This window comes from Dryobates pubescens, chromosome 11 (assembly GCF_014839835.1).
Source record: "Dryobates pubescens isolate bDryPub1 chromosome 11, bDryPub1.pri, whole genome shotgun sequence".
NCBI classification, from domain to species: domain Eukaryota; kingdom Metazoa; phylum Chordata; class Aves; order Piciformes; family Picidae; genus Dryobates; species Dryobates pubescens.
Window position 1 is genome coordinate 15,230,062 of NC_071622.1, and position 17,684 is coordinate 15,247,745.

General features: G+C 40.7%; 1 protein-coding gene across 2 annotated transcripts in view; it reads left to right on the top strand.

Moving 5' to 3' along the window:
* The window catches only part of BRINP3 (BMP/retinoic acid inducible neural specific 3), a 232,250-nt gene that overhangs the window by 177,052 nt on the left and 37,514 nt on the right, over positions 1-17,684 (top strand). For both annotated transcript variants that reach the window (XM_054165573.1, XM_054165574.1), the window contains exon 7: positions 7,118-7,340. In XM_054165573.1, the coding sequence (XP_054021548.1) occupies positions 7,118-7,340 (223 nt within the window). The remainder of the gene's footprint in view (positions 1-7,117; positions 7,341-17,684) is intronic.

The following is a 17,684-nucleotide window of genomic DNA, read 5'->3' on the forward strand; positions in this document are numbered from 1 at the left end:
CCAAACCTACCCCACTGCAAGTATCACAGAAATATATTTCCCCTAAGGCTTACAAAGCAGATGGATTGTACCTGTTCAAATGACCTGTCCAATAAGTAAGCACTGAACTTCTCCCCTCCTTATACAGGCTGTAATCTGCCCCAGCACATGCATTTCCTTCCCTGTTTCTGTTCTTCAGGAAGTTCATTTGCTTTGGAGAAGCAAATATCTAAAGGATGGTTAATTTGATTTGGAGAAGCAAATCTTTTAATTACAGGGAGAACAGAATGATTTAACCTGGATGGGGGGGGCAGGAATCCAACTTTACTATGTTTTCTGCGAAGAAATAAGGTTGTTTCAAGCTGTAGCCTTATGCTTCCTTGAATTGGATTGTTTTCAAACATATATTTCTTGGAACACAGCTGCTCCTTCTTTGACAGATTAAGTAATGCATCATGAACAACTAAAATTCATTGCCACATAAAAACAAATATATGTTCATTTTAGCACTTTGTTTTCTCCAGGCTTCTGAATCATGGTGGGATATTTTAAAGAACATATATCTTTTATAAATCTCTTTAATAATATCTACACAATATTGAGGCAGCACTTTATTGAGCAGCCCCCATACACAGCCAGTTGAAATGAAGGTCTTATTGCTTTTTATCCTCTCGTACTGCCAGTTTTGTGGTTTGAGGTTTCAATTTACAGCTGACACTGTTATTTGACTTGCTGTCATATTTATTGCCCTGATTACAATTAAAAGCATGGCTGTGGGAAAGGAATGACAACACCATAGTCACAATGTTAGAGCAGACGGCTTTTCACATACAGTTATGTAAAAAGTGAGACAAACTTGGGCATTACAAGATCTTTCCCACCAGAACTCTTGCTCCTCACACTAATTGCAGATAACTCAGAGGATTCCAAAGAGGATGCAGTTGCCTGGAGCCATAAGCAAATATATTGTTATTGTTATTATTTGTAATATATGGCAACGATTACATTTGGAGTCTGTTGTGCTAAATGCCCTATAATGATATGAGACAGGCTCTTCTCTGAAGAACTTGCATCCTAAACAGGAAAGACACTTGAAGTGTAGCAGAGATAAAGATTTAGCCACTGAATATTGCAAAAGATTGAGGCAGCCATTTTAAAACAGCTTATTTGGGGATCTGATCAATGTTTATCAATATCTAAAGGGGGGTGGTGAAGAGGGTGGGGGCAACAGCTTTGCAGTGATGCCCAGTGATAGTACAAGGGTCAATGAGCACAATCTGAAACACAAGAATTTTATAGAATCATAGAATGTACCACATTGGAAGGGACCCTCAAAGGTCATCTTGTCTAACCACCCTGCAGTGAGCAGGGACTCCTCCAAGTAGATCAGACTGCTCAGGGCCCCATCAAGTCTGTCCTTGACTGTCTCCAGGGATGGGGCCTTCAACCACCTCTCTGGGCAACCTGTTCATTATTTCATCACCCTAATTGTGAAAACCTTCTTCCTCACATCCAACTTAAATCTCCCCTGCTTTAGTTTAAGCTAAAGATAAGGAAAAACTTCTTTGGTGTGAGGGTGCTGAAGCCCTGGAGCAGCCTGCCCAGAGAGGTTGTGGAGTCTCCTTCTCTGGAGAGATTCCAAATCTGCCTGGATGTAGTGATCCTGGGTAAGCTGCTGTGAGTGACTCTGTTTTAGTGGGAGAGGTGGACTAGATGATCTCTAGAGGTCCTTTCCAACTTCTACCAAGCTGGGATTCTGGGATTCTGTTACAAAAATAGAAAAAAATAAATAAATTCAGGAATAATCTTTGATTGGCTGCAATATTATCCTATTACTATTACTATTACTATTAGTATTATTATTATTAAGCAAAGCATTTTGGCCTGCATTTTACAATATTTATTAATTTTGTCATGTCTTTATTTATAGTTTTTATGTTCTAATATGTAATTAAATATTGGCATAGAAATGCAGAATTTCCATTCTGCCAAAGTGAAGCATTTTGATTTGAAGCAAAGTAAACCAAGAAAGCTTCACAATGTTCCTTTTAGAGGATTTCAGAGAACTTAGAAGCATTTGGAGAATTTTAGAGAATTTCAAGAGATTTAGGTTGCATTCCAATTTCAGAATGCTAAAAATCCTTCCACAAAATGGATTTTCTATGCTCTGCACAGTTCTACTTAAGAGCTTTCTTTGTTGTGAAATGAATGGCTTTAGCAGCTTTCCTTAGCTTTTGTGTGAAATTAATTGGTAGCTTTCTTCCCAACTTCTAACCTGCACCAAAAATAAATCAGCATTTATATGAAATAGTGGGCTTATTTACAGCATCAGCAGATAAGGTCAGCACTGAAATGGGCACAGGGGTTAAGCAAATTGGCAGATCAGGGTTGGAGGACTTGTTTTGACACTGTGTCATCTTCTCTCTAGGTAAATAGATTGCTGGAGTTAGTAGAATTACATCCTTTGTGGTTTTTCAATGAGGGCTTTTGGTCTGAGCATTTCTTGCTGGCTCTGGCTGTTGCTCATTTTCCTCCTGCAATGCTATCTGTTTGTTTTGGCTTCCCGTTAGAATGCCTCCTGCCAAAGGAAGGCCGGGTTGCATTAAAACCAGGTGTAGACAAATGATTTGCACAGACAAGGAGACAGGATATTTGGAATTCAAAGAACACATGCCACGACTGAACTAAAACTGCAACTGAAATTTCTCATTTGATGCAAAGTTTCACATTCCTTAAGCAGTTTCTCCTCCAGCACATGGGAATCAGAACAGGCATTCTCACAGGTACCTCCTGTCTAACACTTGTCTCAGGGTGCGGGGATCGAGGTACCTGCGGTCAGTTTGCAGGTGCCACTAAATTGGGTAGGAGTTGATCTGCTGGGCAGCAGGAAGGCTCTGCGGAGGTCTCTGGACAGGCTGGATTGATGTGCTGAGGCTAGTTGTATGAGATTCAACAAGACCAAATGCTATGTCCTGCCACAATCCCATGCAAAGCTCCAAGCTTGGGGCAGAGTGGCTGGAAAGCTGCCTGGCAGAAAATGACCTGGGAGTGTCGGTTGACAGCCGGCTGAAGATAAGCCAGTGTGTGCCCAGGTGGCCAAGTAGGCCAACAGCATCCTGGTCTGGATCAGAAATAATCTGGCAAGCAAGACCAGGGCAGCGATTGTCTCCCTGTGCTGGGCACTGGGAAGGCTGCACCTCAAATACTGGGTTCAGTTTTGGGCCCCTCACTCTAAGGACATTAAGCATGTCCAGAGAAGGGCAACAAATCTGATGAAGGGTCTGGAGAATAGGTCTGGTGAGGAGTGGCTGAGGGAACTGGGCTTGTTTAGTCTAAGAAGAGAAGGCTGAGGGGATGCCTTCTTGCTCTCTACAACTCTCTGGAAGGAGGTTATAGGAAAGTTGATCTCTTCTCCCAAGTACTAGGACAAGAGGAAACAGCCTCAAGTTGTGCCAGAGGAGGTTTAGGTTGGACATTAGTAGCAGTTCTTCCCTGAAAGGGTTGTCAAGCCCAGGGCAGTGGTGGAATCCCTATCCCTGGAGGGACTGAAAAGCCATGTAGATGTGGTGCATGTGGAACATGATTTACTGGTGATGTGGTGGTGCTGGGTTAACAGTTGGACTTAATGATCTGAGAGGTCTTTTCCAGCTGAAACAATTCTATGATTCTACGGTTCTCTATGATTCTGTGATTAGATGTAGTGTTGGGTTTTTTTTCCCCATTTTTGTAATTACTTAAGAATCTGAAAGAAAATGGTACTGCATGTAAGTGCTGAAATCATATCACATATGGAATCAAGTGTCATGTTTAAAACTGTCAACTTCTCCAGCCCCCAGCACTGTAATGCTGGCTGTTAATCCTCAGCAATGGCTGGTACAATGTGTTGATTAGAGTGTAATAGTTTAATTATCTCTCGGTGTTAGGAGTTCACACTGTAGTTTCACAGATCATGAAATGTGTCTGTTTAAGATATGAGCACATTATCTTTTCTTCTCTCTCTCTTTTTTTTTTCCTTCTTCTTTTTGTAGGAGGCACTATGCAACCATGCTCATTTTATCTCTGTCTCTCTTTTACCTGCACTATGGGTGCTCATTAGCATCATCATAGTCAAAGATAGGATAGTCAAAGACAATGTTTATTACAGGGAGAAAAAGAAGCATTTTCTTATTGGAAATGCTTTTTGCATTGCAAGTTAAGGAGTGTAAACCCTCCTTATCACCTCTAAACACTGCATCCGATTAGTTGTTAGCTGTAGAGCTTATTGCTGTTGTGCAAAGGACAGCAAATTGACAACATTCCTTAAATAAGTCATTACAGCAATATGAAAACTGAAAAGGCATCTTCCCAGCATAGTCTCTCCTTAGGGATTTGGGGTTATTTTTAGCTTCATGAAGCTGAGTTTCAGTAGACATACCAGCATCTCAGAAAGGAAATGAGAAGTTAGTAATTAAAACAGGTAGTGAGAAACCTGGCTTTCAGATCTGATCCTCCCTAGGTGTTTTAGGGCACTCTTTCAAAGTCAGATCTGAGCTTTACCAAAGGGTGCATGTTGCAACAATTCAGTTAATCTTATTGCCTACTAATTCCTTCCCTCTCCACTTTTTTTTTTTTTTTTTTTTTTTTTAGTGTTGCAAAAAAAATATTACTACCAGTTTGTTCGATACTCTCTAGGTTTGGAAGACTCGGTCAAGCCAGTGGGACTGTGCCTCCTTTAGACAAGTCAGGCATAACCTTTTCTCACAGCAGCTGTGCAAGACTTAAAGGGAAGCAAGCCCTGGGAGGTGTAGTGTGAGGAGACAAAGGCATAATTGTCACTCAAGAAAGGGAAAAGAGGGAGCTGGTTTTCCCCAAACTCACAGATGCCCATCTGGTAATGCAGAATTTAATACTCATATTGATCCAAATTATTAAGGTACAAACCCAGGAAGAGATGTTCACTCTTTTTGGACAGAGAGTAACAGCTAACTACTTAGATAAAATAATGGAAGGGAAGAGGCAAAAGGTAAAAGACTGTGAATACTTGATGAAATAACAGAACAATTCCTTTCTTCAGTCCCTTAATTTGTACCCAGGGAGAGCAGAGGAGCAGCCGTGCTGTCCTCAAGGTGGGAATAATGGGCAACTAATACCCAAAGAGGAAGACATGAGGAGAAAATGAATAACACGTTGCCAAGGAGCTCCCAGATGAATTATTAAACCCACTTTATTAAATATAAAATCATCATCTTTGCCCCTTGCCTTTCATTTTTTACCTTCCAGAAAACCTTTCAATGCCTTTTGTCTTCTGATGAATCTTCATCCATCACAGAAAATACTGTGCTAAAATAGGGCTGTTCTATTTCATCGTGGCCCTCTGTCCCTCAGGATGTGGATGAGGGTCACTCTAGCTCATTTAGAAGAGATCTTTCATCTCCACCCATAAAAAAAGGAACTATTTTTGCCTTCTTTGTGCAAAGATGTTGTTAAAAAAGCTAAAGTAAAGCTACAGCTAAACCCCAAAGACTTAATAACAATGATGGTAACAGAGCATTCTTTGATGTGAGCAGACATTTTCCCCAATCAACCCTCTCCCACGAGCAACCTAAAATTACAGTGATGTTAAATATTATGATTAACTCTAGTTTTGAGAGGGAGGCTACTTCACTCAGGCTGCTGAAGTGCAGACTACCCAAAAGGAGCATCTGGCAGGGTGAAAGCCAAACTGTGGGGGAAGTGACTTTGCTGCAGGAACAAGCTGAAAGAAAAAATGGATTGTGAAGGGTGGGAGGATAGCAGCAGGCAGGAGGGCAGACAGGGAAGCATGCTGATATATGGAAACAAGAAAGAAAAAGGATAAACTTGTGCATTCTATTGCCCTACTCATTTTCTCTGTATTTTTATCCCCCAGCAATTAGAGCCCTTTTAAATGGAAGTTTAGTTAGGTTCAAAACTTATAAATCAACTTGTAAATTATCCTACTTATGCAAATAGACTCACTGATTAGTAAATTTCTGTTAATAAGATACAGTCTATGCATCTGAGCTATTGGAATAAATCACAAAGCGCAGGATGTTCACCATAACAGCGATCCTGTGGCTTTAGAACTTTTTAGCACTTCAGAGATGGGGACATGAGTCAAAAAAGAAGTTAAAGGTTAAGGTTCTGAAGTCTTGAAGTAAAATTATCAAATGCTTTGAAATGTTAATTTTCGGTTCTGAATATTTTTGGTAGTCTGATGAATAATTGTTTGCAACAGATGGAATAATGTGTCTAAACCAGAGCTGGCCTGGAAAATCACATCTACTTGCATTTCCTAAGAACTGGAATATACCACTTATAAAGGGTTTTCTCTTTTCTCCACATGAGCCAATAGACATTGATCACAGAATCAGAGAATTGCCAGGGTTAGAAGGGACCTCAAGCATCATCTAGCTCCAACCACACTGCCATGGGCAGGGACACTTTCCACTAGATCAGGTTGCCCAGAACCACATCCAGCCTGGCCTTAAAAACTTCCAGGGATGGGGCTTCCACCACCTCCTTGGGCAATCTGTTCCAATCTCTCACCTCCCACAAGGTGAAGAACTTCCTAACACCTAATCTAAATCTACTGTCCTCTAGCTTGTATCCATTCCCACTAGTCCTTTCACTACCTGACATCCTAAAGAATCCCTCACCAGCTTGCTTCTTTAGCTACTGGAAGGCTACAATAAGGTCTCCTGGGAGCCTTCTCCAGGCTGAACAACCCCAATTCCCTCAGCCTGTCCTCATAAGGAGAGGAGCTCCAGCCCTCTGATCATCCTGATGGCCCTTCTCTGGACACATGCGCGTTAATTCTCAGATCCTAAATTTCAAGGCAAGAAACTCAGATTTTTATTTGATCTTCCTAATATCCAGGTTGAGAACAATGACAGTGCTTGTATTTGGATAGAAGTATTGATTTTGCTGGTTTTATTCTACTACTACCACTGAAAACATAGTTGCCTTTCTACCTACTTTTAAAGAGTCAAAATATTCACTTACAGTTGCAGAGGCTCAAGTTAAAAAAATAAATCAAAAGTTCAAGAAAAGAAATAATTAGAAGTTATTGAGTTTTTTTCCCCTGCAATGACAGCCATAACTACATCATTAAAGACCATTCTTTTTTTTTTTTTCCCAGATGAATTCAAATTATTTATGAAAAGACTGCCCATGAATTATTTCCTGAACACATCTACGGTAATGCACTTGTGGACAATGGATTCTAATTTCCAACGTCGCTACGAGCAACTGGAAAACAGCATGAAGCAACTCTTCCTCAAGGCACAGAAAACTGTGCACAAGCTCTTTGGCCTTAGTAAGAGATGCCATAAACAGCCACTCATCCGCATGCCAAGGCAGAGGTAAGGAAGTCCATGAAAGCCTGTGAAATTCAAACTGCTCTCTTGAAACTGAGATTCCCATTAAGGGCATAGGTGTTGGAATGTCTGTGGCATATGGTGCACACACAGTACACAAACTTTGTATCTGCAGGGCTTGAACAATCCCAGCTTTCAATATTGCTCCCAGCTTTCAATATTGCTTTTGCCTGTATACTGTGGGGAAGGTCAAAATAAAACCTGATTTGTCTATAACTGCATTATCTGAGGCAACTGAAAGATAACATTCATCCTGTTAGGTCTGCCTTGGTTTTACAGAATCGCACCGTCAGTGGAACTTGTCCAAGTATAACTGTGCAAAAGAATAGTACATGAACTGCTAGATACCTATTCTGAAGCAAACACAGCTACCTTAAGAACTCATCAGGCCGTTATACAATATATACTACATGCTATTGATTTCTTGTCTTGTTTGTCAGATATGAATTAGATGTGAAAGGATGCCTAAGGAGAGGAAACAGAAGCGTTTTAGTCCTTCCTAGAAACAAAGAGATCCTGAAAGCTGGCTAGTCAAATTTATGTTAAGACAAAGTGGTTCTAGTTGATTGCTGATCAAAAATTGCTTTGTTAAATTAGTGGAAAGGCATTAGAGTAAATCTGAAATGAATAAGCTTTTGAGGGCTCTATTGTGAGCTCAAGCATTGTGGGCCTAGGCCAGTGAGTCCTGCATTGAGCATGATTTAAAAGAACTCTAGTTTTTAGAGTTTCAGGAGGCATCTATTATGGTTTTCATGGCCCCCTTTTTTCCACACACAGTGATTTCCTTTGTGATCTGCTGGGTGAAACAAAAAACGTGGTTTTCATTTGTGGGGTCATATCTTAATTAGAAAACATTTCACTAAGAAAGGTCATATAGTCTCTGCAGAGCTTTGACATCATCTCTTGAGTTTTTTGGGCATGACCTGAATGAACATTCTGCCACAGAGATGATTCAACAGGAAAGAGTTCAGCAGCAACCCAGAGCTTTTTCAAACAGACAAAACAGAATACAACTTCACATTATTTTTCTCTCTACCAAACGTTTAAAGTAATCAGGTTTTCTAAAATAACCACTATAGGGTTCTGGGGCGATCTTTGGTTGCCATCAGTAATGGCAATGACAGAGTACAGGTGAACTGAGATATAAAAAACAAAGATCAGCTGAAATGATTGATCAAAACATACCTTTCTTGTTATATGAAGGAGGTATATATATATCAAATGTAGAACTTGTGAGCTCACACTTTATTCATTAATTAAATAATGCATTGCTATACATAAAAAACAAACACCTGTGGACAGGCTGGAGAGGGTCCAGAGAAAAGCCACAAAGCTGATCCAAGAACTGGGAAGCCAACATGTAAGGAAAGGTTAAGAACTGTGATAGTTCAGCCTGGAGAAAAGAAGGTTTAGGGGAGACCTTATCACCATACCAGGATGGATACAGAGCATATAAAGATTTCCTATTTACAGGGAGTCCCTCAGAAAAGGTGAGGGGTAATGGGGAAAAGTTACTCCTGGGGAGATTCTGATGAGAGCAAAAGCAGAAATATTTCACAATAAGAACAATGATCCACTGGAATTATCTCCTCAGGCAAGTGGTGGAGTCCCCAACATGGACACATTTAAGGTTCATCTGGACAGTGGATGGGACATCTTGTTCAGCCTGTGCTTTTGCCAGGAAAGGTTGGAGCAGATGATCCTTGATGTCTGTCCCAACCTGAGATTCTCTGATTCTGTAATAATAAATATTATTAACAATGAGTTCAGCAGTTTTACAGGGAGTTGCACTACACTCTCATCACAGTTTGATTTGGCAACGTGTCTCTAACTGAAGAATATCATAACTTGCTTCTAAGATAATTATGTCCTGGTTTAGTGACCACCATAAAATTTTTCCTACTCAGTACAGAGGGAGATTGGATGTATGATGGCAGAATGATAATCAATAGATTTCTCAAAGATCAGTGCTAAAGGCAGGCTTGGGACTACTTAGCAAGTGGGATACATTTGCTAAAAGAGAACATTTTCAAAGGCTACATTCCATCTGAGTATCTGGGAAATTGCCTCCTGACATCAAGGCTTTTATGGCTGATAAGAAGAGCTTTAAATTGAGAAGTGAGAGGAAAAGGTCAAAAGAAACTGGTTTAATTTCCAACTTGGTTAAAAAAAAAAAAAATCTGATAGACAAAGATACAACAATGGATAAAGGCATATCTGGGATAAAATGATGGATAGTGAGGGGGAAAAAACCCAACCCCGCAGGTATTGATAGATTAGTAGTCAGGTATTTGTCATGATAGAAGTATAGCTAATCCAAACAAGGTACTGAAGTTGTGGGTTGTTGTTTTTTGCTGCAGAACAGCTAACAGTTAATGCAGTGGAGAATGCATATCTGAGTAATGTAAGGGAGAATTACTGCTCACACTGTAAAAGCAGACATTTTAGCAGAAAATAAGTGGAAACCAAGTACTAAAATTCCTTGTGTTTAAGGGAAGACAGAAATTAAAGCAAAAATCACAGCTCCATATGCCAGTGATATTCTGGACTCCAATGATATAAGAAGGGGGAACTGGAACAAAATGTAATCCTTTCCAAACAACTCCGTCAGATTGGTGTTTGGGTTCTGCTCTTGATAGGCAAGGATGAATTTTATTATAGAAAGAGGAATTAGAGAGAGTTAATGGAGACATAAATACTATTTTAAGTTGTATTTTATGGGCACTTGTCTTTTCAGATACAGATTAAGGGAGTCAGCGCTTCAGTTGCTAATAAAGGTCATGATGCTGGCAGTGAGTGAAAACAAAGGAACTCTTCTAATGATCAATTTTTACACTGTATTTCACAAGTCAATAGCAGATTTTGAAAAGAATATATCAGAAACAGAGAGCTGGGTTTCTCTTTCATGAGGCTGGGAGGTATGTCCTGGAAGCTTAATATAATTGATGAAAAGTTGCTATGAGGGTGAGTTTTATGGGGATTTATCTATGTCGTCTGCCAGAAATGGCTTGGTCACACTTGAAGGAGCTCCTACATACGGTCAAGGTTATAATTAATTACTGGAAATACCTGTCTCTTTTCTTCAGCCTCAAAATTTTGTAGCTGAACATGAAACAAATTGTTGCTTGATTGTTTCAAACAGGATTCAATTAATCAGTTCAGCAGGATTGCTTGTAGCTTTCCCCATGTTTGCTGAAGAGCCAAGCCACTTAATAACCATAAGACCAAACTACATTTCTATTTTAATGTTCTAATCCTTGAACCAAAATACCCTTGAATCTTCTTCTAACAACATTGTTCACAGTAGAAAATGTGAACTGGCAAGTTAAAGAAACTGCATTCCCATGTCTTCTTTTCACACATATTCTATACTCTTCAGCTAGGATAATGCATCCATAGTTTTCTTTCAGTCTGCACCAGCGATCAGAACAATGTCTTTTTTTTTGCTGCAGCACTGTTGTATACACTGGGGATGGGAACAGGATTACTATTTTTATTTTATTCTGTTCATTGCAAACCTTTTCAAGTTCCAGATGTTCTTCCTAGATTTTAAGCTTTCTTTCATTAACATGAAACATGCCATTGTTCCTTTTGCTGAACATCAAATTGTGCCGAGATACATCAAAAGTCCATAGATTTCCATTATGCACCCTTACGGTACTCCTGAGTGTAACTTCTAACATTCATCTGAATTAATCAATACTCTCTCTGTAATAAGTGATGTGTTTACTGGTTGTCTGGGTTCAAAGAACAATACCCTCTGAAAATTGAAGAGCAACAAGAAGCACAGAAATTGCTATGCATCAATCTGTTCCCATGTTGTATGTAGATATGGAATGACAAAACATTCAATTTTAAGAGATAAAGGGAAAAAAAAAAAATACAAAAATGTACTCTGAAAAAAAAAACACACACCTGAATGTTATGTGGAGCAATCACATTTGGTGAATCAGATACAGGATCCCATCATGGTTGGGGTAGGAAGGGATTTCTGGAGAACATCTATCTCAAACCCCTTGCTAAAGCAGGGTCACCCACAGCAGCTTGCCCAGGATCACAATGACCAGGTGGGTTTGGAATCTCTTCAGAGAAGGAGACTCCACAACCTCTCTGGGCAGCCTGCTCCAGGGTCCCAGGACCCTCACAGGAAAGAGGTTTTGCCTCATGTTTAGGTGGAACTTTCTGTGTTCCAGATTGTGCTCATTGTTACTTGTCTTGTTACTGGGCTCTTCTGAGAAGAGTCTGGCCCCATCTTCTTGCCCTCCAACCTTTAGCTATTGATCAGCATTGAGATGATCCCCACTCAGGCTGTTCTTCTCCATGCTAAAGGTTCCCAGGACTCACAGCTTTTCCTCCTCATAGAGATGCTACAAGATGAGCTACTGTCTCCCATGGATTTGAGGCTCTGTTGATTCAAATATTTCAAGTGATTACATCTCTATTTTCCTCGTTTCCTCATGTTCTCATTGCATTGACACATTAGCTTTAAAATCATGCAGAATCCTGTACTCCTCATCCTGTGCACTTGGCCATAGTCCACCGCATGCAGCATTTGTTACTCCACTAGATGGCCAGCTCCTGCTGCAGTTCCCATGCAGGAAGGTTGCTGTGCTAGTGGCACAATGCATCTTGCTCTGCGGGAATCAGTAGGTGTTGGGAAATGTATACAGGAGGATGTTGAAACATTGTTAGAACCACAGCACATTGTGCTTTCTAGGAATCAAGATGAGGTGCAAAACTTCACGATTTCACCTCTACAGCTACCTCAAAGGAGGATGGAATGAGGTGGGGAAAACCGTGGAGACTGCCTTCCCATGAACAGGCTCAGTCACCTAATCAGTAATTTATTATGGAGTAGGTCGCTGCAGAACTCATGCTAAAATGTTAGCCTTTCAGTCCTTCTCCTTAGGGAAAGGTGTCCCAATTCCAGATGACAACAATAAGACTGATGAAGTTCTTTGAACTGCTCCTTACAGGGGGTAGGTCTCTTCTCACATGCAGCAAGTGACAGGACGAGGGGAAGCATCCTCAGGTTGTGCTAGGGGAGGTTCAGGTTGGATATTAGGAAATATTTTCTGCCCAGAAAGGGTTGTCAGGCATTGGAGCAGAATTCCCAGGTAGATGGTACAGTCACCATCCCTGGTGACTCATAGTGCATTTTCCTGATTTAGGACCATGAGGCATAAGGGACAATCTTTGGAAGTAATTTCCATATGGTATATGTGCTCTGGTAGATCTGCTCTGAGAAAAGGACTGACACAGTCATTTTGCTAGTCCAATAGCTCAATTCCAGCAGCATCTCTCTCAGATTAAGTGAGAAAGTTATGCCCTATCACAAGCAGCAAAGGTCAGGCTTCCTCACAGCTTAGGCTGAGTGTTGTGACTCACACTTGTACTGGAGGATGAGATCTGTGAGTGCATAATGTAATGTTAACATCAACTTCACACTGAATCTTCTAATTTTTTCAAAGACAAAATAGGTGTAAGAAATAAAGAAATAGACATTTTACTTAATGTCCATATACAATCATAGAATCATTCAGGATGGAAAAGACCCTTGAGATCATCAGGTCCAACCATTAACCCTACTCTAGCAAGTTCACCGCTATACCATATCACTAAGTACCACACCTAAATGACCTTTAAACACCTCCAAGAATGGTGACTCTATCACCTCCCTGGGCAGCCTGTTCCAATGAATGATCACTCTTTCAGTGAAAAGAAATTCCCTAATGTCCAGCCTAAACCTCCCCTGATGTAGCTGAAGGCTTTGTTTTATCACTAATTATCTGTGAGGAAAGACCAGTACCTACTTCTCTATTATCCTTTGAGGCAGTTGCAGAGGGCGATAAGGCTTCCCCTCTGCCTCTTCTGCAACCTAAATAGCCCCAGTTCCCTCAGCTGTGCTTGATCTCATTCATTTTCTAGGTCCTTCACCAGCTTAGTTGCTCTTCTTTGCACTCACTCCAGCACCTCAGTTTCTTTCTTGCACTGAGGTGCCTAAAATTAAACGCAGTACTCGAGGTGTGGCTTCATCACTGTCCAGTACAGAGGGACAATCACTAACCTACTCCTGAGAGTCCCAATGTTGCTGATCCAAGCCAGAATGTCATTGGCTTTCTTTGCCACCTGGGCACACTGCCAACTCATGTTCAGCTGCTTGCCTTTTCGAATCCCCAGGTCCCTTTCTGCCAACTTTCCAGCCACACTTCCCCAGGCCTGCAGTGTTCATGGGATTGTTGTATATGACTCTGTAGCTCAGGTATGACAATGGGAAGGGGTAAAACAGCAAGTACACGTGGTTATACATTTGTCACCCTGTTATGGGGAGGGAAAGTTTTGTTTCTCTTTTGGTTGACATGACAGTAGAGAGTTTTTCAGATGCAATGGCTGTATATTGAGAAACTGGAAAATGACAGGAACAGGAGATCTGATTCTACTCCTGGACTACTGTCAACAAAACACCTTAGAGCTACCCTCAGAGATGAGAGTAAGCAGGCACCCACAGCCACCCAGATTATTGAACCAAAAAAGGAAAAAACAAACATCTATGCTTCAGAGAATAAAAAAATGTATATATCTATATTTATATCTATCTATATCTATATCTATCTGTATCTATCTATGTAAAAACTGTGCTGGCAAAGAAGGGGAATCTTCACTTTCCCAAATAGCTTTCAATAAGAATGGCAATACATTCCTGTGATTTGGTTTAATATCCAAATACTACCAATAGACATTGAAGAGAGGGAAAAGTTCTTCTTTCAGAAGTGCCAGTTCAGCACTTGATTTCATTCTTTTCTGTGTCATTCAGATTAGTTCTTGGCTACTGTTACCTGTCTGAGTGGATGCACTCAGTGCAGTATATTGCTATATGTACAAACCTTATTTGTATGCAGTTTAAATCACTTTGTAATGAAAAAGCATCACTTGAGGCCAAACTTAACCAGCACACATTGTGAGTTAATAAAGACATAAACAAAAATATTAAAAGGAGAAATAGAATGTAATCACAGCAATAAGCCAGTGGGAAAAAAAAATTACATCTCCTTTGGTATAGCACTAAAATGGAAATCTGCTGCAACAAACTGCACTTGAACATCTTGAGCAACTCAAGTAAGAAGTTTAATTTCAAAAGACCAAGGTACACAAAAGCATATAATCTTGGATAAAACCCCAGTACTTCAATTTTAAAAGAGACTGGATGCTTAGTGTTGCCATATAATTTACAGTGGTACAACCCACATTTAGTCTAGACAGATTTTTAAAGGATCTCATTCTGAAGGTGAATTTTCTGAAGGCAAATTTGCTGAAGGCAAATGTGGACAAAACTACTTCATGCATTGGAAAAAAAAAATTAATTAACATATAAAAATCATTATTTCTGAGAGGAAAGCCATTCCCAGTAGCGTTGTGTTTGAAGCGTGCCCTTATTTTCGTAAAGGAATTTTTTATTTAAGGAACATACTCTGAAGCTACTGCAGACTTCTAAGGAGCTCATCACCAGAGGCAGTGAACATCTGCATCAAACAGAAGAGCTGCAGAAAGAATTCTGGGTTTCAAACTCAGAATTCATTCTGGAATTTCCCACAGAATGCACCACAGGCAGCTATAAAAGGAGGAAGAGCCATAAATTTACATTTTCTCATTTTTCTCTCCTTTCTGACTTCCACAGAGAAAAAAAATACACACACCCCAGGAGCTCCACAGGGTCTCATACCGTAACAACACTTCAGAGAAAAGACTTGTACTTTAGTTTTCTCTTCAATCCATATATAGAACAGAGATTTAAGATATCTGACATTTGCTGAGGCATTGAAACCTGTTTTCTTCTGAGAGCTTCAGAGTGAAATGTGCAAAAGAAAAAAACACCAAACAAACAACAAAACCCAAACCAAAAAGCCACTATAGTTTAATCCCATGCCCTCAGGAAGTCACATGGGATTACTTCCTTACTTCTAAGTAACTTAGAAGTAACTTACATCCCAAAGTTGGTTATCAGCTACTTGAGATTGCTTTGCTATAATTTTAATTGATTCATGGGCACAAAATTACCATGGAATAAAGTCTTCTGCCAAAGAAGCCAAAAAGTTCCACACATGGAAGTTTCACAGTACATCACACAGAGGTTTCTCTTTCTAAAGCGCATTTGTGGCATTGGTTGCAAGAGAAGAAAATCTAATTATGCATCACTTAGCAGACTGCTAGAATGAAGGTGAACACTGAGTCTAGATGAATGAAAAGAGTGTGAGACAGCAAATGCTCAACTGAATGGACTGGGGCTAATGTATACAATGCTTCCCAAAGAGTGGTGCTAAACAAGCAATATCCTGTGTGCTTTTAGAGCATTCTCTCCTTTTAACAGAGCACCATAAAATCATAGAATGGTTTGGAGTGGAAGGGACCTCCAAAGGTCATCTAGTACAATCCCCCTGCAGTCATCAGGGACATCCTCCAAGAGCCTTGTTGAGCCTTGAATTTCTCCAGGGATGGGGCCTCAACTACTTTCCTGGGCAGCCTGTTCCAGTGTTTCACCACCTTCGTGGTGCAGACCTTGTTCCTAACATCCAGTTTAAATCTACTCTAAATTAAACCATTGGCCTTCATCCTATCACTATAAGCCTTTGTAACCAGTCCCTCTCCAGCTGTCTTTTAGGCCCCCTTCAGGTACTGGAAGGCTGCTATTAGGTGTCCCTGGAGCCTTCTCTTTTCCATGCTGAACAACCCCAACTCCCTCAGCCTGTCCTTGTAGAAGATGTGCTCCAGTCCCCCAGTCATTTTTGTGGCACTCCTCTGGACCTGTTCCATCAGGCCCATGTCCTTCCTGTTTTGAGGGCTCCAGAGCTGGACATACTCCTTCAGGTGAGGTCTTAATCAGAGCAAAGTGGCAGAATCACCTCTCTCAGTCTGCTGGCCAAGTTTCTTTTGATGTAGCCCAGGATGTCCAGCTTCTCATCCACCAGTATCATAGAGATCTTTCTAAAGAAAAATCATTCCAAGAAAGCACAAAGAAAAATGTATTGGATTGCACATGGTTTTGTATGACAAAAAATACCAGAAACTTTTCTTCATCTGCTTCAATCAAGAGAGCACATGTGGGAGTTAAAAATAGATTCGCAAGTTTCAAACGTAAAGCAACACCCCTCCGGTGGAAACTTTGATTTGATCCAACACACCAGGTGCACATCTGAAAGCTGCATGCCATGGAAAAGGAAGATGATAAGATGAAAGTGTGTGAGATAAAACGAAGGTCAGTTTGGCAGTGGTTGCTTTACTAAAGCGAATAATAAGTCTGCATCTTTCCTCAAAGGAAACAGAACGATCCGCTTTGAGGTGATACCTTTAATTGGATCGGGGATTAGAGTTATTTAAAACTAACGTGACAGACATAAAAATATGATACACAGCCCTGCAAATAATAGGTCTGATAACAGTGACAAGCTAAGATAAACTCTTGTGGGCATGTGTTTTCACACATATTTTAACAGCTGTACATTCATAGGGGCAGGCTGCTCTTAGCATCTGTCCTTGCGATAAGTTTTCTCTCAAGGAGATGTGTTTTGCTGATGTTGCAGCACTTTGTTGTGTGCTCACGGAGCTTTGTACATCAACATTGTTCCACACTCCCCACAAATACACTTTTGATGTTTTTTATGAGTAATATCTACCTGTATGTGTGTGAAGCATTTGATGCAGTCCTACAGGAAAGCCTGGCCACTAGAATGCAAAAGTATGGACTTGACAGATGGGCCACTGGCTGGCTATGGAATTGGCTGGATGGCCACACTCAGAGAGTTGCGACAACAGCTCAGTGTCCAAATGGAGACCAGTGATGAGTGGCCTCAACCCCTCAGGGGTTGGTACCAGGACCAGTGTTGTTTAACATCTTTTTCAGCAACACAGACAGTGGTATTGAGGCACCCTGAGCAGGTTTTTGGATGGCACCAAGCTGTGTGGTCCCTTTGAAAGGCTAGAGTGAAGGGATGCCATCCAGAGGGACACAGACAGGATTAAGAGATGGGCCAAAGCCAATCTCACAAAGTTCAACAAGACCAAGTGCAAGGTCCTGCACCTGGGTCAGGACAATCCCAAGCACAAACATAGCCTGGGCAGAGAATGACTTAAGAACAGTCTCAGGAAGAAGTTTCAAGGGGTGACAGCTGATGACAAACTCAAAATGAGCTGGCAATGGACATTTGGAGCCCAGAAGGTAGCTGTGTGCTGGGCTGTATCAAAAGCAGCGTGAGCAGCAGAACAAGGTGGGAGAATGATGTGTACAATTGTGGTGCCTACAAGAATATCAAACTGTTGGAGTGGGTCCAGAGAAGG